We start from the raw sequence: 26,642 nt of genomic DNA, 5'->3' as shown, positions 1-26,642 counted from the left end.
CAGCCGCTTGGAGCAGAAAAGCAAATGGACTTGTGTTGATCCGCGCCACCAAGCCTGCCCGGAGGGGGAAGGGCGTTGACCGGCCCGCCCGCTCCTCTCTGGAAAGAAAGATGGCGGCCGCACGGGAGCCTTGTGGAAAGCGGGTCTGAGCCGGGCTCGGGGGAGCGGCAGGGACCTCATGGGAAGGGGGGCTTTGTGGGCCGTCCCCCACGCCCCACCGGGGTCGCCAGCTGCCCCCCACGAGCGGCTCTCCGGCACGGCCACGGCCCCGGAGGCACAAGGACTTAGCACAGAGAACCAGCCGCTTGGAGCAGAAAAGCAAATGGACTTGTGTTGATCCGCGCCACCAAGCCTGCCCGGAGGGGGAAGGGCGTTGACCGGCCCGCCCGCTCCTCTCTGGAAAGAAAGATGGCGGCCGCACGGGAGCCTTGTGGAAAGCGGGTTTGAGCCGGGCTCGGGGGAGCGGCGGGGACCTCATGGGAAGGGGGGCTTTGTGGGCCGTCCCCCACGCCCCACCGAGGTCGCCAGCTGCCCCCCACGAGCGGCTCTCCGGCACGGCCACGGCTCCAGGGCACAGAAATCAATCTCTTAACTAGCTAACTTTTAATAGAAATTCTTCCAGGGTCAATAAGTAAAATAGCAGAAATTCAAAACCGCGCGGCCGCTATCGCGGCCGCGCGACATCATTTTATTCTTAAACCAAGTTGTAGAAAGCAAATCATTTCACAACGCTGTTTCAGCATGTCTGATTGGGGGGGGGGGGGGTCGTAAACTCTAAACAATAATTGTGCATCTTCTATCGAAATAGTCTATCTAGTCAAAGTAGATAGAGTATTAACTAGAACTCATCTGCCTCACAAGAATTGGGAGGGGTGGGAGGTGGGGGTCTATTGGGGTTCGGGGTTGGAAGTGAGTATTGGTAAAGGGAAATGTGTTCGGTATCTACATGACTGAGACCTAAACCCGAAAGCTCTGTAACTTTTCCCACAGTGATTCAATAAATAAATAAATTATAAAAAAAAAAAAAAAAAAAAAGAATAAGTACGTTGCATCAAAGAACAAGGCGCTGGAGAGAGTATAGCAGGCAGAGATCTTACTTTGAACCCTTCAACCCTGGTTCTATCCTCAGCACCTTATATAGTCTCCCAGCCCTGCTAGGAATGACCCTGCGCACAAAGTCAAGAAGCCAGGAGTATGCCCTGATCACTATTGATGTGTGGTACAACAGAAAGAGAAAGAAAGAGAGAGAGAGACGGACAGACAGACAGAGAAAAAGAGACAGAGAGAGAAAGAAAGAAGCAGTAGCAGACAGAAAATATTTTTTTAAAAGGATAGCTGTAGTTTGAATTGTATCAATAACAATTATGGGAAAGTTCTGTGTTGCTTCTGCTTCACATTCTAACAGCAAAAGTAAGAAAAATTACCAAACTACTCTGTTTCTTTAAGCTGCAAGAGTATTGGTGGGCATTGATGATTCTCCTTCACTGGAAATCTCATCGACTGTAATAGAGAACTCACTGAATACTCATAACTATTATGCCCAAATGATTTTCACAGCAGGCAATCTGCTTGCCCACCACCGCAGGCCCACCTTTGAAAATAAAATGCTAATGTGGATGGTTTTATGGATGACCCTTTTGAATTTGGAGTGTTGCCTAGTTTCGTTAACTCTTGGTTGAATTGAGTGGGTGATTGAAAAAGTGTGAATGAGAAAAGAAAGAAAGCACATGAGTTTTAGTTTCGTCTTCATCAATAATACATTTGTGCCTGGACAATTACTGGAATGATGACATTATGTCATGCTTTAAGAGCAAGCCTCATGCCCCCAGAGATCTTGGTATTTAAATTTAGATTTTTTTTTTCCAAATGTATGTGCCCCAAGCATGAAACATCTCTGGCCACCAACCCAGGCATCAAGCTAGGATGAACAATGGACCATCTGCTTTGCCCCATCTGATACAAGAGCAGCACCACCAACAAGTGTCTCTCTCCTCTGCCAGGGGTTTAAATTTAGATTTTGCAATCTAAAATCAATCAATCTATCTATCTATCTATCTATCTATCTATCTATCTATCTATCTATCATGGACAAGCCAGCTGCATTAGGGGGCAAAAATCAGTAAATCTCAGTAAATCCTGGCATGCTTTTTCTACACATGTGGTATAATCACATGATATGGGAGACAGAGAATCATTCCCTCCCATCCCCTTATTCAAATGAATCTAATATGAAATCTGTTTAGAAAGGAAATTCTGTAGAAGATAGTCTATGTGCTTAATTTTCTTAAACATCACAGTAGCATCTAATAAGATCTTAATTCCTTGAGGGTAGGAACCATGGCTAATCGTAAATGAGTCTAATTTAGCGAGACCATTTACTTCCCATCTTGGTAGGAATAACCAATAGAATATAAATAGCCTTTCATGATGTATTTGTATAAGCTGATTACTGAAGGAAATAGAGGGATTTGGGAATCAGACTAACCAATGTGTCTGTACATGCTCAATAAAAATGGTCTCCATAGTTACAGAAATTGATAGCACCAGTATAATCTAATGAAGGGGGAGTTTTAGAAGCAAGATGTCATTTAAGGACAGAGTGATCATCTGTGAATGTAGTTTGAAGAATGAGCCTATAAAACAGAATACTAAGATACTGCAGTTCATGAACACACTCCCCAGAGAACCAGAGTTTGGAATACATCATCATAACCAGCAGAACCTGTGTCAAATCTAGAAAATACTGAGGCACATTTGAAACAACAGCATTTTTTTTTTTGGTGGAAAATCTCTTGCAGTATCACAAATTTAAGAGAACAGAATAGTACTCACAAAATCTGGAATTCGAAAATCAGGCTGATTTTCTAGTGCTCCAAAACTGGACACAGTTGTCTTTTCAATGTTTTCCAACTCTGAAAAAATAAAATAATAGATCATTGAAGCACAGATCTTAATGGAATCTATGCTTTTCTGCTCTGAGATCAGAAACACTACCTTACCAATTCCATTTAACATTTCTGGAACACTTACAGATTTGTATTATTAAATACTTTCATTATCATTATCTGACATCTGCAGCAGCTTTTTCATCTACTGCACCATGGCTGACAATATTCATCAAATGTTCTAAGTTGAACCTACTGTAGATAACCATTTAGCTTTTACACGGAAGGACATAACTAGTTCCCAAACACTCTAGCTCAGGAATGTTAGCCTACTGATGTGTGCTCTTTTCTTCCATTGCATCTCAGGAAAGTGATTCAAGGGTACCTTTAAACTTGGCTGAGTACGTCCCACACCCAATGCCATGTAAGCTCATTTATCGGCCCACTTTTCCAGACTCATGATTAAATCTTGGAAGAGATCAACTAGCTGCAAAAATTCATGAATACACTGGTCTCCCAGCTGAAAACTCTGGAGCACCCTTGGGAGGCAGAGGGACCAAGTCTGCCCTGCAGAAGCCCCGACAACTGCATTCTCACCCCAAAAGCTGCCGCCATGCCAACAGCCTCATCACTGAGCTTTGTAGAGACACCAAACTGCCGAAAATATCAGGTACACCCTGGGGTCTCCTTGGAGTGGGGGTTGGCAGCCTTCCCCCACACTCCCATACTTCTTCAAGCCCCTGTTTCCACACCCACATTCCACACTCCCTGCTCTGTAAGCTCACTGCCTATTTAAATATCCCGGAGTTCCTGGAGTGTGCAGTCATGGCCAAACTCTACAATATGGACATTCCAGTAGGAGCACACCAAATTAGATGGAAAAGTAACACAGAAGCAAACGAAGCTCAGTAAACAAAAACATTAACACAGAAGGCTCAACTAGCAACAAGAACTTAGTCAACCCTCAGACAAGGACTTAATGTGTCCTCATGGTGAGATAAAAGATTTTCACAATTTTTCTTTTACTGAAATATTCTGCATTAACCACTTAATTGTAACACACAATATAAAATAATTATTTTGGACCTGCTAAGGGGGCTTTGGGGGGGTGGATAATGAGGACAATGGTGGAGGGAAGGTCACACTCATTGTGAGACTGGTGTTGGAACATTGAATACCTGTAACAAACGCATCATGAACAACTTTGGAAAACAAATGTAGTTAAATAAAAGGGGAAAATAATAAAAATAAAATCTGCTGAGTAACACTACTCAATAAAAATGTAATGGAGCCAAATTTTCTAGTATAAACATCAAGAAAATTTGGGGGAAAAAAACAGGTAAAATTAATAAAAATTTCACTTACTCTTATACAGCCATATTACTTGTAATCAATATAAAATATTACTAGTAGTTTTCATGTTTTGTAATGTCTTAGAAACTAAAGTGTGTGTTACTACACTCAGAACTTTTCAACTTGAACTAGCCACATTTCAAACATACAATAGTCACATATACTTAGTGGCTCATGAGCTCTGTGGATAGAGTTGGGTAGGTCAAATCCAGAGACGGATCAGTCTTGACAACAGACTCCTGACATAAAGTCAAAGAGACTGTCCAGTGTAAAATGTACTGAGAGAACAAACAAACATTTACAGCATAAGTTCTAGATTGGATCCTGATAAAAAGGCTGATAAAAACTGGAACCAGATACAAAGGAGTACTTAAAATGGTGTAAGATTTGTACATTGATTAAGGTGAGATTTAGTTAAGAAATTTTTCAAGAACCCAACAGTGTAATTTTATATGTGAGAAAAGCATTTTTGAATAAACTCAATATTCTGAAATAAACTACAAAATTACTGAATGCTTCAATAAATTCAAATATTTTTTATTGAGCAACCAGCTCAAATTCAACAAATCAGTGTCATGAAAAAGGCATATTGGTTTTAGCACTGTAGCACTGTCCTCCCGTTGTTCACTGATTTGCTCAAGCGGGCACCAGTAATGTCTCCGTTGTGAGACTTGTTGTTACTGTTTTTGGCATATCAAATATGCCACAGGGAGCTTGCCAGGCTCTGCCGTGTGGGCGGGATACTCTTGGTAGCTTGCTGGGCTCTCCGAGAGGGATGGAGGAATAGAACCCGGGTCAGCTGCGTGCAAGGCAAACACCCTATCCGCTGTGCTATCACTCCAGCCCATATTGGTTTCAAATAAAAAATTAAAGCCTAAGGGACACATCTCCATGTGTTATTTTTTTTAATCATCAAAAAGCAATGAACTCAGTTATGGTACCAAAGTATTCATATAGTACCCACCATATCACCCCCATTTTAGAGAAAATAAACAATATGTTTAAGTTGTCATATAGCTATAAATCAGAGGCTTGCAAGACACTATCCTATGTTCAATAAACAGAACCCCAAAACACACTTACTTACATTTACAGATTTATTATAAAGAATATTTTAAATCAGATAGTTGAGGGCCAGATAGCTAGCACAGGGGAACTAAGGCACTTCCTTGCACGCAGCTGACCCAGTTTGGTCCCCAAAACCCCATATCATCCCCTGAGAACCAACAAAATGATCCCTGATCACAGGAAAATCCCCAGGATCCATGGTGGTGGAAAATGGGCACAGGTGGAGGGATGGATATTTGATCATTGTATAATCGAAACCCAAGCACAAAAATTTGTAAGTCTACAACTGTACCTCATGGTGTTTCACTAATAAAAATTAATTAAAATAAATAAATAAATAAATAAATAAAGGAAAGAAAGAATAGAGATGAAGAGACAGATAAAGACCCGGGTCTGGGTAGCAGGTCTCAGTGTTCTCGCCAGTCTTCCTGTACCTTCGGAGTTCCCAGACCGGGAAGTTCTCCAGTAAGAAACATGCCAATATCGAGATTAGATTTGAGGCTCACCCAGTATGTGAAAAAGAAACACTTTTATTTGTCTAATGATTCAATAGCTCCTGTCATTGTGTGCTTGTGAACTGAAAGGAAATGCTGGTAGAGATAAGAGCACAAACAAATGATCCTAACTCTTTCCCGAGACTGGTCATTACAGGACTCCTATTTATAAACTAACCCTGAAACTAGAAATACATGAGGTGAGCCAGGCCTGTAGAAGCCACAATCAAGGTGAGAACTTCCTGAAGGTAACAGAGACAATGGCAGTCAGTCACAGTTAAAAGGGTTTTAAAGTGACTAGCCAGCTATTCCAACATGAGAATGACAACTGTCTGGCATAAACACATCCTTTAAGACCACCTTTAACATATGCTATTTATGTGATCAGCTATGAGGATGTGTTTTAAATTGGTGTTTCACAGCTTGGTTTACACTATGAAGAACAGACCTCATCTTTTTATAACACTGAAGAAACGACATCTGTGGTATTCATGATACATAGCTTTGGGGCAGAACCAGCAATTGCATCACAAAACATGATATGTAGCCACTTTTAAATGAGTATTTATATATAATGGAGGAACCTTCACCTCTCCGAATTCCTTTATACTTGGATGTTTAACTTATGAATTTGCGGGTGAATGGATAGGATATGGTTGTTTGTGTTCATTTCTAATTTTAATGAGAGCGGAGGTGAGAGAATTTACCATAAGACTGAGAATAATCAAGGAATATTACTCAGGGGCTGGAGAGACTGGACAACTGGTAGCACACTTCTCTTGCATGCACTCACTTGGGTTTGATCTCCAGAATCCCAAGATATGGTTCTCCCCAAGAACCAACAGGAGTAATTCCTGAGCAGAGAGGCCGTAATAACCCCTGAGTATCACCTGGTGTGACCTCCAGACCAAAATAAATAAATAAACAGAAATATTACTCAGACATTCTATCAAATTAAAGACATAAATGCAGCTTTAAAGGGTTTGCGAGAAAAATCTAAAACTACTGTTTCAGTTATTTTGCTGAAAATAGACACTGTATATTTACTGATTAACAGAAACTAAAAGAAACTGTAAATATGATAGGGGCAAAATGCCCCTCCTCCAAAATGAGGGGTCATAGAGATAGTACAGCACAGCAGATAAGGCTCTTGTCTTGCACACAGCCAACCCAGGTTTAATTAAAGGTCCCATAGTCCCTTGGCAGCACATATGGTCCCCTGACACAGCCTGGAGTCATTACTGAGCCCTGAGCACCACCAGGTGTGATTCCAAATCAAAAACAAAACAAAACATAAATATCTGATTAAATTACCATTTATGTACTATAAACTTCAATTGTTGTTCTTGTGACTTTAATATTGAGAAGTGAACCATTCATGATGCGAATATTATCAGTAAACTTTCATTACAGAGAGATTCCAGTTGCTATTTAAAATTCTCATTTCTGATCACCTAACATGGCATTAAAAAAAAAAGTCAAAACCAAGGTGACACTTTGAGGCTCTTCAAATAAAGATGGAATTAGAGGGATTAAAAAAAAATATGCCAGACACAGTAACAACAAAGTCTCCAATGGAGACGTAACTGGGCCCGCTCGAGCAAAAAAAAAATAAGAACGTAGATCTTCATATAAATTGGGGGCTGGAAAGATAGTACAGTGGGTAGGGGTGCTTGCCTTGTACACAGCCAATCAAAGTTTGATCTCTGCACCCTGTATGGTTCCCTTAATGTGCCAAAAGTGATCTCTAAGCACAGAGCCAGGAGTAAGCCCTGAGTACTCTGGGTATGCCCCCTGCAAGTAAAATTTTTAAATTAAAAAAAGGGTGTTTTTCAGAGATAACAGTACAGTGCTTGCCTTGGATGCAGCCGATCTTAAGTTTAATCCCCATCACTAACTCGATTCCCCAACAATCACCAGAATTGATCCCAAAGCACAGAGCTAGACGTAATCCCTGAACACATCTGGGTGTGGCCAAAATACAAAAATATAAAATATGAAAAGAAATGTACTTTGGTTTTCAAACTATGCCCAAGTTTATATAACTCCTTTGGAATCATTTAATTTCAGCACTTGGAATACAATAATTACTTAGAGGTTTCTATGTTTGTTTATGGAAATATTGACCAAAGGGCCAGAGAGATCATCTAGCAGGTAAGGTGCCAGCCTTGCACGCACATGGCCCGACCACCGATGATCCCCTGAGCTCCACACATTGTTCCCCAGCACTGCCAGGGGAACATCCCTGAGCATGAAGCCCCTTAGCATCACCGGATTTGACACCCCCTCTCCCTCAAATGAATTAATAGGAATTAATCACCTACCAATTGATGTAATGTGAAAAATTTTTAGAAAATTCAAAATTACAGGTTTCAGTTTAACTGGGGAGGGGGGGGAAGATGGGGAAGTTGGCCAAGGGGGCCCAAGTGGTGCTGATGCTGGGAACAGAATTCAGTCTAGATGCTGGGTGACAGGGTGGCACAGGGTGCTGGGGACGGAACTCGGCCTGGAGCAGATGCAAGGCAGAGACCTCACTCTTCAGTCTAGCATCCTCATCAACTTGCAAGCATTATCAATTTAGTTAGTAAAATTAAAAGCAATGACTTCATTCATTGGCAGGTACTCATGCTGACTTAGCTGGCAGTGCTAAGTGAAGGACCCAACACCAATATCTAGAGGCCTAATCAGATTAATGGACTAGCAACAGGACTAGCAACAGCACAGCAGAGACCTCCCTTAACCTGCAGCTCTTGTGATTACTTTTTATCGAAAATGGAGTAATGAACCCTGATTATTTCAATCGCAGTTCACTTCAAAAGCCAAGCTGACTGGGACCTACTTAAACGGATGAATAGTCATTATCTATAATTTTACAACTTAAACATTCTGGAATCCATCAGCAAACACAAAATTACCTCTGAGAAAATGTATGGGCAGAAACCAAAGTGCCTGGTAAAGAAAGTAGTAGCAATAAAAGTAATCACAATTCGGCATCTATACTTTAACTGGCCGCATCAGGATGCCAGGTGCTTGGTTCAGCCGGTATTATTATGGTGACTGGCTGCCTTTGATATCCTCAGAGGCCGAGTGGTGGAAACAGAACGGCACCAGGTTCAACAAGTACAAGTGGAGTCAGGTGATTAAGTGCGTCCAAGTCCTGATTTTGTAACTCTCCTACATGATGAGTCTATGCAATACCTTATTCTCAGCTTAATTACCTAAAGCAGATAATAAAAGTACTTTCCCTGGTTATCTCCCAGCCCTGTGCAAAAGATACCAACGGCAATTCAAAAGTGTGCTGTAAAAAAATAAAGCACTATATAAACGTAAATTAAGTTCATGACCCAGAGATATGAAGAAATGTAAACACAAATTTCCCTTTCTGTGTGACCCTGTGCCTGGCACATAAATATCTGATAGTACTTAATCCTATATTTATCCTTCACAGATGATGAAACATTCTAGGTTATTTTTTTTTTCTGACGTCAACTACAACTGGAATTTGAGCCTGTTCAATTCCAAAATTGGATATCCTTTTGAATATACTATTTCTAAACTACTGTGATCAGTTTCAATGGTTCCCCAGATCTTAAATATAAAAGATGAGGCTGGAAAGGAATTCAATGATGCCATGAGACACAACAATTATCAAATTAACTTCTATTGATCTGTCACTGTCACTGTCCCCCTGTTGTTCATCGATTTGCTCGAGCAGGCCCAGTAACATCTCCATTGGAGACTTTCTTTTTACTGTGTTTGGCATACCAAATACGTCACGGGGAGCTTAGTTTTGATAATTCCATCTGCCTCTGGTTGTAGCAAATAATATCAAGTAAATATGTGTGTGGCTGGTGTGAAGCTGGTTGTAGAAAGGAAGGTCATGCCGGTGGTGGAGTTGGTGTTGGAACACTGAAGGACTGAAACAACTTATCATGAGAGACTTGGTAAAATCACAGTGCTATAATTCAAGAAATGAAACAAAATGAAATAAGGGAAATACAGAGTAAACATTACTGCTTTTTGTAGCTAATACTGTAAACTAATTTGTATCTTATACTGAATAGAATCAAAACCACAGGAGTTACTGTCTAACAAGTGGTCATTAAGACAGAAGCAGCCAATCTGGGGAGATGCTTGTATCCCTTCTCACACTCTATAGTCATGCTTTATCCAGCAGTTCCAGAGTTTCTAGAGAACAGTAAGTCACTGTCTTATTCCCTTTGTCTCCTCAGAGCCTGAAACAATACCTGGGACACTAAATGTTTCATAAGACAGTAAATGAACAAATAATAAATCACATACTCTATGTCCCTTCAGGAAAGCGACTAGTTGTCTCCAATCCTCAGAATGAAATTTAATCATTAATTAAAAATTAGTGTTTTTAATTTCATTTTTATAAAGTTGTTCACAATAATTTATTACACTCAATATTCCAGCACCAATCCCATCATTATTATACGTTCCCACCACCATTATTTTGAATTTTCCCAAACACCACCCAAGCCTGCCTCAATGGCAGGCCCTAAATATTTCATTTTGTATTGCTTGTTATGAATAATGTGCTAAAAATGTTCAAAACGTTTCCACAGAAGAAGGTGTGTGAAAATTGTTGTATCTCATCCTGGAATCATATGGCATTTGTGGCCGTGCACTCCAGGAATTCTAAAATTTTAAATAGGGTGATACAGCTAATATTAAATTTTTAACTGGATGGTGACCATGGAAATGGTAGGAATCTATGCAGCTTGTTCATCACTTCCAAGATTTATTTGTGATTCTCTGGACCATGGCCAGTTAATGAGCATATATGGCACCTAAGGCAGTTCTTGAGTGTGACTGCCAGGCTCCTGGAAGTACAGGGAGATGGGAGAGGTTGCCCACTCCCAACCCTGTGGGAGCCTGGAGATTTCAGTCACAAAACCTGCATACTGAGTATTTTAACAGATTCACGCATGCATGAGGTTCATCCCAAGTCTGTGGATATTGGCCTTGAGCATGGCGGCAATTGGTTTCTGGAGGTTTTTTGCTGCCTGAGCTCTATTTAGGCAGGTGGTGGGTGCACCCATCCCCCTCCAGGGGGCCCCGGTTATGAGTTTTATATTTTTACAAACAATCATTAGATCACATAATTATATATCCACCTTAAAAGCAAGCTAATATGCATGAAAAACCATTATTAACAGTACTATAAAACACTGAATCTAACTAATCAAAAAATGCAGGCTAGTAATATAGTATCCCTTCAATATTATAGAACTCCCTATAAAAAAAGGAGTTCCGTCTCTCATCCACCAAGCCCACTGCTCCAGGAAATTTGTTAAGCAGAAGCAAACTTCTACCATAGCATAAAAGATGCCAGCAGAATATTTAATCAAATTTATTACTGGACATTCAATTCTACTCTCTCAGCTATATACTTCTCCATATATGATACTAAAATGATTTTGATTCCTCAAACTTTGTTCTTTTTTAAAACTGTCTTAGCTATTAATTCCACATGACTTAAGTTTTGAAGTCAGGAACTGATTCCTCAAGTTTTGTTCTTCTTTTAAATTGTTTTGGCTATTAATTAATTCCCCATGAATCTGAGTCAGATTTTCCACTTCTGCAACCTCCTAATAAACATAATTTTAAAATTTGATTACATTAAAAGTAATTGAGCATATCACTGAAGAGTGAGTGGTTTTATTTAATTTTACCAATTGGTATTTTTTAGATGCTTGGCTCTTAGCTGATGTTCCATAAAAGACAAATGGTATTATTAGTTATAGAAATGTGTTCAAATAATATTTGAAATGCTACCATAGTCACCTCAGAGTCCAACTGGTTCAGGTTTTCCAAAACCTGTGAGTGGGAACTCACAGAATTATATACCCCGCATTTGCGATTTGTTATGGCTCAAATGAAATTTGGCTCTTCTCACTGACCGCTCCGTTCTCAGATTATAGTGATTACATCTGTCCTGGGGATGAAAGAAGACACTACTCTTAAATTCCTGTCGTCTTTAAACTCAAAACACATTGAGTCTTAACTCCTCATTTCTAACTATGGGAGTAGATCTGATTTTAGAATCAGTTTCCAAAGCCTAGGAGAGAGGAAAACAGAAATGCAAGAAAAACCAAGGATGGGTTCACATTTCCTTATTTAACATGCTTTATATCAAAATCTTTTAATTTTTGAAGTTTTTGAATTTTTCATAATTCAAAAGGATAATTACTGTTAGTTATCCTATATATTATTATATATCCCTAGTTGTAGCTGGGATCGCACCCCTTAAACATATTCAAATTTTGCAACCAAAAATAAGAACAGTCATTCTAAGTGGGATAAACAGTACATATAAATAATCGCATGTTAATATGTCAGGCTTTCTAAATTAAATAAATTCATGTATTAGCTTTTTTTGAATTACCGAATTTTTTTTCTCAGCTTTTTGGACATTTGAGTTCTAAGGAATTGTGACAGTAAAATGCTATGAAAGTACTCAGCACATAATAACAGAACTCAAAATCCTACTACAAAGCTTGTCATATGTACCCAGACCAAAATTTGCAACTGTTTTAGAGAAAAACACTAAACTAAAATGAGGATCCTAAAAGTGTGCCAAATCAGTATTTCCTCAATAACCAGCTACAAAGCTACAAAGTTGAGTATTAAATTTGCATAGAAGAAAAATAAGACATGTCTTTGTAATGATCAAATCAACAAATTATTAATGCCTAACATGAACTAAATTACAGAACACACAAGTATTGCTGATGTTGGATTGGATGTGCTTTCTGGGTGGAAATAAAACTTTTTAATATTGGGGCTGGAGCGATAGCACAGTGGGTTGGGCATTTTCCTTGCATGCAGCCGACCTGAGTTCGATTCCTAGCATTCCATATTGTCCCCCGAGCACTGCCAGGAGTAACTCCTGAGTGCATGAGCAAGGAGTAATCCCTGCGCATTGCTAAGTGTGACCCAATGAAAGAAAAAATACCCTTTTAATATTACTCATCCCTTTTAATTCTCCTAAAAAAAATGCTTGCTTATACAGCAAAATTTTAGTATTAGTCATGCTTATATCTACAAAATGCTTGCTTAGATCAATACGATATAACAATATAAAATATATGAAATTATTTTAAAATAATTTTGTAGAAGTAAATTGTATGGTTTAATGATTTTGTAGAACTATGTTCATGAAACAGAAAATGTTAATAATGTATCCCAATGTGAAAAAGCATATTTTCAAACATATAAGGATCATACCCCCAAAAACTGAAAATAGAAATTTGAACAAATATTTATATATACTCATACTTACAGCAGAATTATTCCTAAGTATCAATAGGAAGGGACAATGGGTAGGAACAACTTAAGTATCCAAGCACAGATAAATGAAAAATAAAACACAATGGACTGTCATTTATCTTTTAAAAGCAAATTCTGACAAATGTTTCAACATAATTGATTCTTAAGGAAATTCTGTTTAGTAAAATAAGCTAGTCACAAAAGGACAAATACACCATGACAATAAAAGATAATCAAATTCATCGAGAAAGAATGTAGAATGAAGAATGATAGTTGCTAGATGCTGAAGGAGAAATGGGGAATTGTTGCTTAATTGATTCAGAAGAAATTTCAAATTTCAGATGAAAAAGATGAAAAAATTCTAAAGATGAATGGTGGATGATTAGCAGCAGGATAGTATAAATGTAGTTAATGCCACTGATTTTTATTATTTAACAATGGCTATAAATGGAAAACTTTAGCTTGTTTTTAAAAATCATGCATAGCTTTCATTGTAGCACGGATGACTGCGTTACAACAGTGTTCGAATTTTTGCTATTACTGCACAAAGATACTGCCCAACTCCAAAGTGCCTATGAGCCCCGCCCTGGAGCTTGTGTCCACTCTGTTCCAAAGCTCCACCTCTCCAACCCCTGCCCCCAGTACTTGTTGACTGACATTTCTGGGATATCTTCTTGGTAAACACTCCTCAGTAAACATGTGTTACCTCCCACGGCACGGCCACCTGCTCAAGACCTTCCACGCAGGTTCCCGTATTATTTCCGGGAAGCCACCCCACCCCTAACCTAGCACTCTCAGAACTGTGTTCTAGTCTCCAAGAATACGGGTGTTCCATACCCTTTATGTGCTTCTCTATATCCCACAGATGAGTGAGATCATTCTCTATTTGTCCTGCCTCTGACTTATTTGGCTCAGCTTGATATCCTTCCATTCTGTTCAGGTTGCTGCAAACGGTATGGCTTTCTTTTATGGCTACAAAGTATCCCACTGATAAGAAAAGTTGAGACTTATACATACAACAAACAGAATAGTTAATTTTTTAATGATTACATATATACATACATATGTATATGCACTGTAGCACTGTCCTTCAATTTGCTTAAGCGGGCCCAGTAATGTCTCCATCTTGAAACTTGTTGTTACTGTGTTTGGCATATTGAATACGTCACAGGGAGCTTGCCAGGCTTCGCCGTGCAAGCGAGATATTCTCGGTAGCCTGCCAAGCTCTCCGAGAGGGGTGGAGGAATCAAACCTGGGTCGGCCAGGCCGGCCGTGTGCAAGGCAAATGCCATATATATGATATATATATATATATATGTATTTTATATATATATATTTTTTTCCTTTATAACAAAATCCAAAATCCCTGCCAGTAGCTGTAGATTCAGCTGTAGCAGGCATCAGGGGCTAGCACTCGTAGATGGGTAGAAACAAGCTCTGCTACATGTTCTGTGCTCATTAAGCAGAATCCTTTGCAAAGGCTCTCTGGCCCAGGGCAGGGATGTGGTTCACTGGTTACTAAAACATAAAAAGAACAAAGCAAAGACTGTCTATTATCTTTGGTAGAGAGGGCTCTCATGGTTTGAGGGCTTTTGTTATCTTGCTTATATTTTGCTTCTCTCCTTTATAATGAACCATTTTTCAATAAACTAAATAGTATATAAAGAAAAACAAAAAACTCTATGTGTTATGTCGGAGTAAAAATGAATTTAAGCAAAATATAATGGAGGTAGAAGGTCCAATAATTTAATTGTCGACATTTCCCAATTATTTTTACAGTGAGCATAAACAAAATATGGTTATGTCAAGACACATCTATTTTCAAATCAAAGTTTGTCTCCACGATGCGTTTCATTCCCTGACAAAATAAAAGTACTGCTAAACTATTAGCCCTCCTTACTTCAGTAATGGCCCCAAATTAACAGAACTATCTCTACTCCTATTTCTCATATACTCAAATCTAATTCCTCAATAAATTCAATCAGTTAATTTCTCAAAATATGCCCAGAAATCTACTACTTCTCACCACTTCACAAGGTCTGGATAACAGCAAACATATAAAATAGTCATTGTAGTCTAGTGCCTATTTCATATATAAGGTGTTTTCATACTTATAATTTATTTAAACTTAGAATAGCCTGATAGTTTAAAGGTGAATTTATTGCTATCTTTATACCTCTGTGAAGAGGCACAGATATAACTTAAAGAGTATTGCTCAATTTCAATTCCACAACTAGTGGGCAGAATTGGAATCTGAACCCATAGAGTACAAAGGTGATGCTGTTAACCTTTTTATTTCATCACTGACTGGCCTAAGTTGCTTGATATCTTGTCATTGTTAAGGTGTCTTTTCATCTCTGTTTCAAAGAGAAATTTTGTCCCTGAAATCCTACTTTACCAGATCTAAAAAAAAAAAAGAGCTATCATTCTGTCACCTTGCCACATTTTTCTTGACCACAAAATTAATCATTTCTTAATTATCATATATTATGAGTTCCGTGAGGGCATATTTTTTTGCCATTTTTTATGGCTGAATCCTAAGAACTGGTGATGGTGTCTGAGGCACTCCATGATAATAATCAACTTTTATTCAGAAGCATTACTTTAATTAGGATGTTGTCGCATCAGAGAAATCTGATTTCAAATCCAGACCATCAATTCATAACTATGTTAACCTGCACGTTTACTCAGGTTATTTTGTGCCCCTACCAATAAATCTGAAAAGGGGGGATAATAGTACTTCCTCACAGGACTATTTTAAAGATAAAATGAGTGGTAACATGTGGAGTACAGCACAGTAGTTATACGTTGTAAATACTATGTAAATATTAGCCACAAGTATTATAAATAAAACTAGAGGGGGAAATTCTGTATTTGACCTTTCCTAAAATTTTCTTTTCCAAAAAAAAAAAAAGAGGTATAGCGTCTAGAATATGTCAAGAAATAAAGATAGTGATGGTAGCTCATTAAATGTTCTGTGCAAAGATTCCTGAGGAAGGTATATGGAAATCCAGTCTAATTCTGCAAATGAAGAGAACTCAAGAAACATATAAACGCTATTTTAAATATTCTCAGTTATTTAAAAATTTCTAAATTGCACCTATTAAAATTTGATGGGAAAGTTTTTCAGTCAAAAGTGAAATAACAAATTGAGAAGACAAAAATTCCCCCCAACAGCTCAAGGTATTAAGGACAAACAGAATTGAATACTTAATGTGTAAGGCAATTCAAGTTTATATTCAGCAACTTTCCAATGTGCGCTACTGCTCAGTGGGAACACACTGAGGAAAAAAAAACCTCAACCTCCTTCACCCTTGAAACTGCCTAACAGTCTCAGGCAACTTTTCAGAAGTGAGGCAGCCAGTGATTGCCTTCTGCTGAAGAAATGGTTATGGTGATGACGTTCTGGCCCTTAAGGACACAGTGAACATGCTACAAATAGACGGACTTTGAGGAAATTAGAGACACAGGATGGGAAGGAGGACTCAGAAAAGAAGCAACTGACCACAGCCATGAGCTGCTATTCTCTCACCACCAACTGTAGCCCTCACCAGAGAACTCCAAAGAGGATAATGACCCCAGCCCATTACTTTACTGGTCTTCTCGCCACAGCTTTTCTCAGCTATAAATATAATGCTTTCAAAGCTTTGATCCCAGGTCATTTGCTCCACAGTCTAACCGACTCTTTGTGTCTCTTCTTTCATTACACGTTGACTCTATAACTGGAAATGCTAATTCAGATGTCAACTGGTAAGGGCTCTCTTCCAGAAGTGAAGGGGCAGGGATTGGGGATGGAAAAAAAAAAAAAACAGAGAAAACCCATGCTGGAACATTGTATTTGGTGCGGGGAGCTTTTTAAATGGGTGGGAAGCCATATCCTTTAGAATCCCACCAGGGGCTTCAATTTTGTGATTTTCCTTGAGCTGGTCAAATGGAATTAAGAGGTTCAGGCATTTCTAATAGAAAATGCCACCAAGTAGTTCTTTCACGCATTGATATTTTAAAAGTAAACTTATCATCTGAGTATAGCTAAACCACCTTAGAGATGCAAGGTATTTCAATTTCCTCAGAACACATTTATCGTGCTAGTCATATAATACAAATAACACTTAAATCAGATTGCTTCTCCTTAGGGAGTAATAATGAAGCTTATTCCAGGATCAAGTATTTAAAATTAATGATCTTTTATGAGTTTACTTCATGCCTGTTTTTGTCCTTGTTCTTTATTAAAGTATCAACTTCACATATGCATCAGTCTTTCTCACAAAAATCATCATTATTTTCTTTGCAAATTTCTGTATATATACAAAAGATGTAATCGAATAAGCAGGTTCAGTGCAGCAGCACGTAAGATCAAAAATGATTTTTTTAGCAAACTACAATATTATCTACTTTATGAAGATGAATAAGAATAAAAGTACAATATTTAACAGGATATATATAAATTAATCCAAATTTAATAAAATAAGTGTGTTAAGTATGTGCATTATGGTAGTGTGTGCACAGAAAATCTTATACACACACATCTCAAACTAACAGTACTTGAAATTACTGAAATTCAGCAGACTGTATAAAGGAGGGAAATAGATTATAGGTAGTAAGCTCAATCACATTTTTTAATGATTATGACTTTTATAATTATTACTATAATCACACTCAAGCAATAAAGATAAGAGGCTATTGCAAAAAAGGAACATGCCGGACGAGGAGATAGTACAACAGTCACACCCAACTTCATCCCGAGCATCACTGGGTGTATGCCGGAGGCGACATGGTCTCCTGAGCATCACTCGGATGGGGCTGGCAGCCATGGCACTGGAGGTCTGAGTAGCATTGCACTGAACTGCTGGTCTGCTTGGGTGTAACCCACATCCCTGAGCACCATATGGAAGGTGTCCAAAATAAAATCATACTATATCACCGTATCACTGTCATCCTGTTGTTCATCGATTTCCTCAAGCAGGCAACAGTAACGTCTCCTTCATCCTAGCCCTGAGATTTTAGAAAGTGCCATATTCGAGGCTCTTTCAGCATCAGGGGAATGAGACCCATCATTGTTACTGCTTTTGGGCATATTGAATATGCCACGGGGAGTTTGACAGACTTCGCTATGCGGGCAGGATTCTTTCGGTAGTTTACCAGATTCTCCAGAGTAAGAACTAGATAATAAGCTTCTGGGAGCTGGATTTTATAGTCTCTGGGTCTTAGCCGTTGATGGGATTACACGGTGCCGGGAGGCAGTTGGTGGGTATAATGCCTACCTACTGGAAGATGGGGGATATGGGTGGAGAAGGCCCAGTCCCGATCTTTAAAAAGGAAAATAGAATAAATCCATTATCCATTTCCACTGAATCAACTACACAGTCCCAAATCCTTAGTATTTCTGTCAAGGCATTAGTTGAGCTGGTACCCATCAAACAGGGATTCAGCCTCTTCTACCTTCTGCCACTATGGATGACATCACCCACAACTTTGTACATTGCTGAATTTCACTGTATCACTGTCATCCCGTTGTTCATCGATTTTGTCGAGCAGGCACCAGTAATGTCTCCTTCGTCCTAGCTCTGAGACTTTAGAAAGTGCCACATTTGAGGCTCTTTCAGGGTCAGGAGAATGAGACCCATCACTGTTACTGGTTTTTGGCATATTGAATACGCCATAGGGAGTTTGCCAGAATCCGCCATATGGACAGGATACTTTTGGTAGCCTTAGCCTGCCAGGTTCTCCAGAGTAAGAACTAGTTAATAAGATGTCACGCGGCCACAAAAGCGGCCGCGCACTTCCAGGAGCTGGGTTTTATAGTCTTTGGGTCTTGGCCGTTGGTGGGATTACATGGCACCGGGGCAGTTGGTGGGTGTAATGCCTACATACTGGAAGATGGAGGATCTGGGTGGAGGAGGCCCAGTCCCAATCCGAGCAGGCTTGGAGATCTATACCCCAGTCCTGCACACCTGGGTTCCTCTGCTGGTTCCTTCATGCGTGAGGATCGTCCGAACGTGTGGAGAGTTAGCATAGCTGGAACTGGAGGTCTTCAGCTGCGAGGGCTCTGCTCAGGGCAGGGAGGGAAACTCAACCCACTCTCCTCCAAGGGGTCCCGGTGAGGACAGCCAGGTGCAGAGGGAGGAGACTCCTGCTGAACTTAATGATCATTTCGTTTTTGTCTTGATCTCAACCATCTCTCAAACAGTTGCTAACGACTTCATTTGAAAAGCTTCTTTTATCTCTAAGTTTCTTCTGTTGCTTCCTCCTCCCTGACTGGATCCTTCTAAAATGATGAGGGTGGCTGGGGAGATGGCACAACAGGTAAGGTGCTTGCCTTGCACATGGCTGACCCAAATCTGAGCTTCAGTTCTGCATGTGGTTCACCAATTCATCCCCGAGCCAGCTAGGTACTGTCCCCAAACAAAAACCATTTAGGGTTCCCCCTAAGACACAGTCCTCTGCAATATGACATCTATTAATATGTTAACGTCCCTAGGCTAAAAGTTCCAAATGGTCCATATTTCTGATGTCTCTCTTGAACCCTGATTCACATTGAATAGCATCTGCTTTTGGAAACCCCAGCTGCCGCAGATGGAGAGAGTTCACATACAAGCAATTTTCTTCAGTATTTCTTCTCTCATAAATGATACCAACCATCTTTTCAGTTGACCAAGTCAGGAATATTAGTGTGGTGCTGGCCTCCCTTCCATCTCCCTTCCAAAATCCAACATTCATCACCTTATCATCTGAGTATTTCTTGATTCTGTCTACTGCTCTCCACCTGCCATGCCTCCGCAACCCTTACCCGGAGTATAATACTAATACCTTCACTTCCAGCAACTCACCCTGTCCAATACAATAGTCAAAGTAACCTCTGAAGGGGCTAGAGCGATAGCAAAGCAGGTACGGCGTTTGCCTTGCACGTGGCTGAACCAGGTTCAATTCCCAACATCCCATATGGTCCCCCAAGCATAGCCAGGAGTAATTCCTGAGTGCATGAGCCAGGAGTAACCCCTGTGCATTGCTGGGCATGACCCAAAAAGGAAAAAAAAAAGTAACTTTGAGAAAGACACACAAATGAATCTCAGAGCCGAGCAACTTGCTGCAGCGAATTCTTCAGATCCTAATTATTAAAATCTTAGAATTCCTAGAGCGACATTATATTCTATCCATAACAAGTAATACAAAACACATTTCTAGATTGCATTTTCGGCAGGTATGAGGGGTGGTAGGACTGGTCTCGAAATATCAAAGGCAACTAAAGCAGAGAAAGAGTATTTTGCAGATTGTCTGCCACACTGGCAGGGGGAGGTGTGGAATGGGTGTCGGGGGGATACTGGGGATTTTGGTGGTGGAAAACGTGCACTGGTGAAGGGATGGGTGTTTGATGACCATATGATCGTAGCTCAAACATGAAATTTTTGCTACTGTACTTCACAGTGAATTCATAAAAACAATAAATTAAAAAAAAATTTTTAAAAGAGTAACCTTTGAATCTGAAATAATGTGGGTCAGGGACATAGTACAGAGATCAGGGTGATGTCTTGTAGGAGTTCAACTCGGGTTTGATCCCTAACACTACACAGTCTTCAGAGCATGATTTAGCATGGTCCTGGAGGACCCTACCCACTGCTGGAATGATACTGGTGTACCCCAGCTCTCTACAGTTCAAGCAGTTCCACATACATAGGTCCAATACTCAACTCCATGGGCCAATAGGCTACGTACTACCAGGAATGGCACCTCAGTCCTCCGAGTATCCCATGGGAGACAATGTCCTCCCCCGCCCCCATCAAAAGTCAATTCTAATCAAGTCACTTTTAAGCTTCACATCTTTCATCAGCTTCCATTCAGGAAGCTACTTTCAAATTTGTGACAACATGCAAGTGCTCTTTCTCTACGAATTCCTATTTCTGGGAAATCAAGAATAATTTTTAAAGAATCTGGTTTTAAAGAGACTATAGCATCATGAAGATAGGGGGTAGTCTGACTTAGCACCTCAATGACCAGTCAGGTCTTTGAATAGAATTGACCCTAACAGATACTTACTAGCTGACTGAATGAAGGAATGAATAAGACAGTAGGATCTAGCCAGTTAAGCATGGTCCTGGAGGTTAAGGAAGGGGTATTTCTGTTTGTTGACTAGTTTTGTTGAACCAAGTATACAATTATCTGGTGTGTATTAATATTAATACATACATGCACAAATTTTTGTGAAAAAAAGCAAAATACAAAAGGAAGGCTTATCAACTTAAAGGAGCATAGAAAGAGGGTAACTTTAATCAGATGAGATGGTATAAACAGGAATTTATATATTCAGTGATGTATATATGACTCTACATACACATACAAGCACATCTTTTTCTGAAGGAAGAAGACAATAACTGAGGCAGTACTCCCTAAAGGTACCACCTCAGTTAAAAGTACTCCCTAAAGTCCATTTCTTCTCCGATTAAAGAAGCTAGATAATCTATCAAGAATGAGGGGAAATGGTGTGGAACAGATACATAAGAAAAGCAGTAAGAGTTGGAAATATTTTCTGTGTTTGGCATGAATGCCAGCTGGCTAGGTACGTGAGTTCAGTTTTGCTTCTCCCCTACCCTCTCCTTTTCCTCTGAGGTTGATTTTTCCTTCCAGAGCTCTGCAATGCTCAAGTCTGATTTTCTTTTTGGCCTACTATCCCTATGACAACAGTTCTCTAGAGTCAGTACAAGAATCAAGAAGACCCTAATAATCTGGGAAACTGACAAAATGATTCCTGTACTCTACCCCAAAAACAAGATTTATTGAAGTATTTGTGGACAGGGTGGCTCTGAGGCACAATTCAATTTATGAAGCATATCCTGAAGACAAGCCTTGGTTTCTGAGACACAAAGTTTCTGGCCTCACAGATAAGTTTTTCTCCAGTCACTGTTTTAACCACTGAAGAACACACTGAGTTAGTGATTCAAACTATCAGTCAACACCAGTGAAACTCATGTCCACTCTCGCCATTTAACTAGGACACAGAATGAGAAGGAGAGAGAAAATATAGCTGGAGTTGGGCTATTATCTCCTCCCACATGGCTTGCATAGGAAGGACACATTTCCTGGTAGGGTACTCCCAAGATAGTCAACCCTGTCAGATGGTTAAAGGCTGGGCAGAGGGCTGGGGGTGGGGAGGGGGGTGACTTTCTCTAGTATCTTTCCTATTTTTCTTGGCTCAAAACAAGTACTTCAGCTATTGAGAACACAAATACAAGTCGGCTTTGGAACTGACCTGCCATCAACTTAAAATAGCCCCAGGGATGGGGTGGAGGAATCAAAATTAATCATTTCCGATTCTTGTCCATGAAATGAGGGGTTCAATTTTACTTGAGACTTTAAAGGTGCATCTGATTGACAAATACAAAAGAAATACAATTTTGCATTTCTTCAGCTAGCTGCTGCAACTCCTAATTTGACCCTTAGTTATACATGATTTTCTCAACTTCTTGGCTCTACAATTAGTCTGTAGGTACAGAGAGACCTTAAAATAATCTGCTTTTATTCCCTGATTTATAGGTGAGGTAACAAAAACAGAGACGGTCCAGTACTAAATAGTTTGCAGCTAATCTAGAACAGAAGCAAAGTGTCCTAACTCCTGATCCAGGTGGTAAAAATAGCAAAAGAATTGAGATTGGTGGAAACAGAGAAATCACAGATAATTCAGCAGTTCATTTCACATGTGTGGCTGAGTGGCTTATAAAAAAACTGAAACCTCGTTTGAATGAAACTTTTATATAAAGAGGAAGTATTGAACATTCCCATTAAGTTCAGCTCTCTCCCCTTGAAATGTGGCTACAACATAAACAGATAAAGACAAAAACTAGAGGAAGAATTACAAATGTAGCTTTGGAAAATGGAGAGCAAATGGACAAGTGACAACTTGCTTAACAGATGGGAGAACGGGTGTTAAAATGAATGCCTAGAAGCAATTCCAATTAGATAAGAAGCCCCAAGAAGCTAAGAAAGAACTGGCAGCACCAAGTTTCTCTGAAAGTGGGCACGAAAGTGGGTGGAAAAATTAGCTAAAGGCCAGAATAAGAAGTAGCTAGACCTCTGATTCTTTTTATCACTCGAAAAGAAAAATGACCACTTTCAAACTACCAGGTCATACTACTTAGCTGAAAATGGAAATGTATTCGCAGAAAGTAAATAAACTGAACCCTACTGCAATGTTATTTATGATATTAAATACCCAACAAATGACTAATTCTACTTCTAGTTATATCCCCCAAAATAAAAGCATATGCTCACATAAGAGCCGAAGCATTTGCTCAGAGAAGTTTATTCACAATAACAAAAGAAATCTCGACAAAACCGAAATGTTCTCATCTGAATAATGGGTACAAAGATGCAGTGGACACATATATGGGTCTGGCAAATAAAGAACTACATGTTATTGTAAAAACTGAACACTAAACCCATTATATTAAGTGAAAAAAATAAAAGGACCACATATTATATAATTTCATTTATACAAAATGGAATTGTGGATTTTTGGTTGTCTCAGACTGGAGGGGCTGAGGGCAGAAACCTAAAGGGTAGGAGAATTCTTCTAATAAAGTTGTTCTAGCTTAATAAATTAAGTAAATTGAAAATAAAGGAGCTGTCAGGTACTTATAAAGTGAAGGCCAGAATCATCAAATTATAATCTACCATCAAAGAATTCCCAGTTTCTTTTTATTGTTGTTGTTTTGATTTTGACAGTCACTCTACAAGAGAAGGAAAAGCAGGATTTTGTAGATACTGAAGAAACATCTAACACAGAAACAGCAAAGCAATGGAGAGGAAAGAAAATCAGCGTTAATTAGAAAGAAAACTAGCATTTTTTTCAAGGATTTCAGAAGAACACACCTAATAAAATAAGAACAGGTATTACCAGAAAGAAAAATGTTCAGAAAAAAAATAGAATCTTAACTATGGCGAATTCTTAGGGCCTGGAGAGGTAAAGGACAAGGTGCTTGTCGTGCGCATGCCCAACTCGGGCTTGATCCTTGGAAGCCCATGAAGCCCATGAATACGGTTCCAGGAGCACTGCCGAGAGTGATCTCCAAGTAAAGTGAAGTGTGATCCCCCCAGCATGCAAAACATGACAGACTTAATAACTCAAAAGAAGGTTTCAGAAATATAATTCCTGAAAGCTTCAAAAAAACTGAGCTAGATGGAAAATTTGATAGCCAATGAGGGATAGCTAATATTCAAATACAGTATACATGATTCAAAAAAAAAAAAAAGAAGCGGTTTTACCACAGGGAAATCCTGTGAAATTATCATGAAACAAATTGTTTTGGAATTAAAGAGCACTTTTTTGCCCTCCGAAATTGAAAAACAGCTCCCATCCCCACCAAACTCTGAAAAATACTATCATTCCTTTAAAGAAAGGATGGGAGGAGTGGACCGGGATGGGGGAAATAGGGTCTCTGTAGTGAATGGATCAAGAGCTTCCAGCATATTAAATATTAATAGGACTGACCCACAGCACATCATTTTAGCATCTTCAGGTAAAGTGTTTTCATCTAAAGACTTTAGATCAGAATTGGGATACTACCAAGAAAAGGAGGGGCCCGAGCAGTAGAACAGCAGCGAGGGTGCTTGCCTTGCACAGGTTCAATCCCTGGCACCCCTATCGTCCCCGAGAACTGCCAGAGGAGATCCCTGAAATCAGATTCAGGAGCAAGCCCTGAGCACAACTGAGTGTGGTGCCAAAACAAAACAAATACACCAAAAAAGGTGGGGAACTTTGCAAGAGCGACCCTTGAAGGCGGAGAACAGATGCTTCCTGCCTTAGAATTTCAATCTAGTCAAGTTACCAATTTAAAGTCGGGGGCAGACAAAGATATTTTTGAGACCTATGAATCTCGAAAGGTTACCTCTCTTCTACCCTTCTTCCATATGAAATTAGAGAATGTGCTCCACCACCAGAAAATTAAAAACAACACATACAAAATTCTAAATTCTAGAGATTTCTGGCTCTACACAGGAACCGCCATCAGAGTGCCCACATGGGCAACCACAGTGAGGAAGAAGCCCTGGGTTTCCCCGGGTCCAGAGAGCTACTGACACAGAGCTCCAGGGTTAACTTCTCCCCAGAGATGAATCTGACAGGCCCTCTATGTGGTTGAACGTACTGAAAGGAGCTTTATAATTATAATTATTATTATTATTATTTGCTTTTGGGTCACACCTGGCGATGCACAGGGGTTACTCCTGGCTCTGCACTCAGGAATTACTCCTGGCGATACTTTGGGACCATATGGGATATGCTGGAGTTTGAACCCAGGTCGGCTGCATGCAAGGCAAATGCCCTACCTGCTGTGCTATCACTCTAGCCCAGAGAGGAGCTTTGAAAATGGAGTAGAGTTTGAAATTGAATATTCATCCTATAAAGAAATAAAATTACTACCTGCTGTGTAGACAAGAGAGGTAATGAAACTAAATTACATGGCTCTTTGGTGGGAAGTAACACATATTTATAATAAGCACTGCATATTAATGCTACCCAAAAACATAATTACAGTTGGGAGGGTAGCAAGTAGGAAAGTTTGAGAAAGATTAAGGAAGAAAGTTTTAGCAGGGAGATAAAAGATTTTATATCAAAATAAAAGACCACTTTTATGTCAATAGATAATTCAGAAAATTAAGATTGACAAATAACAGAGTACCTTAAAGATGTGTGCATATAGTTACTAACTAAATAGTAAAACAGCACTGAGCACTGTCCTCCCATTGTTCATCGATTTGCTCGAGCGGGCCCAGTAATGTCTCCATCGTGAGACATGTTGTTACTGTGTTTGGCATACTGAATACGTCACAGGGAGCTTGCCAGACTGAAATTTTAAAAAAATTTTATCTGGGGAAAAGAATATGGTAAAGGAGATGCTATTTTTAATAATAAATTTATAGTATTAATTTTCTAATCATAAAAAATTTATATTAAATCTTATAAGCTATATAAATCTTTTATTTATTTGAATGGTGAGATAGTTGCACATGTGGCCAACCAGTTTGGATTTCCAGCACCAAATTACAATCATCCACTGCCAGGAGTAACGGAAGCAAAGCCTGGAGTGGCCAAAACCCAAAAAGTGTATTAGATAAATTCAACTTCCTTTTTTCCTTTAACAAAAGAAGGGCCAGAGAGATAGTTTAGGGGATGAAGTGCTTGCCTGGCATACAGCTGACCTGAGTGCAATCCCTGCCACCATATATGGTCCCCTGAGCCCTGCCAGAGTTATCTCTGCTGGAAGAGCCAAGTGTAAGTCTTGAACACAGCTAGGTTCCCGCCGCCCACCCTGCCCAAAAAAAGTGGGGAGAATTGTGTCAAACATGTTTTGGAATGACACAAAATTAAAAACCAGGTTACCCAGAGCTGACAGCTCAGAGGTTTGGAAACGTGCCTGGTGCTGGTCTCAGTACTTTACCACTGGCCCCAGCTTGACACATTCAAGCATTTGGCCTTATCACTGGAATGGTCCTTAAGTGCCCCAAGGACCCCATACAAAGAGTCCCTCTTCTGGCACCTACTCTACGTTAGCCTTTG

General features: G+C 39.6%; 1 protein-coding gene and 1 pseudogene across 2 annotated transcripts in view; both read right to left on the bottom strand.

Moving 5' to 3' along the window:
- ANO6 (anoctamin 6) overlaps positions 1–26,642 on the bottom strand; it is a 202,971-nt gene that overhangs the window by 110,163 nt on the left and 66,166 nt on the right. For both annotated transcript variants that reach the window (XM_056117899.1, XM_056117898.1), the window contains one exon: positions 2,833–2,912. In XM_056117899.1, coding sequence (XP_055973874.1) covers positions 2,833–2,912 — 80 coding nt within the window. The remainder of the gene's footprint in view (positions 1–2,832; positions 2,913–26,642) is intronic.
- On the bottom strand, positions 1,869–2,005 carry LOC130027294 (uncharacterized; annotated as a pseudogene).

The sequence above is a fragment of the Sorex fumeus genome, unplaced genomic scaffold, assembly GCF_029834395.1.
Source record: "Sorex fumeus unplaced genomic scaffold, SorFum_2.1 ptg000036l, whole genome shotgun sequence".
NCBI classification, from domain to species: Eukaryota; Metazoa; Chordata; class Mammalia; order Eulipotyphla; family Soricidae; genus Sorex; species Sorex fumeus.
This window is presented reverse-complemented; position numbering and strand designations above follow the sequence as displayed.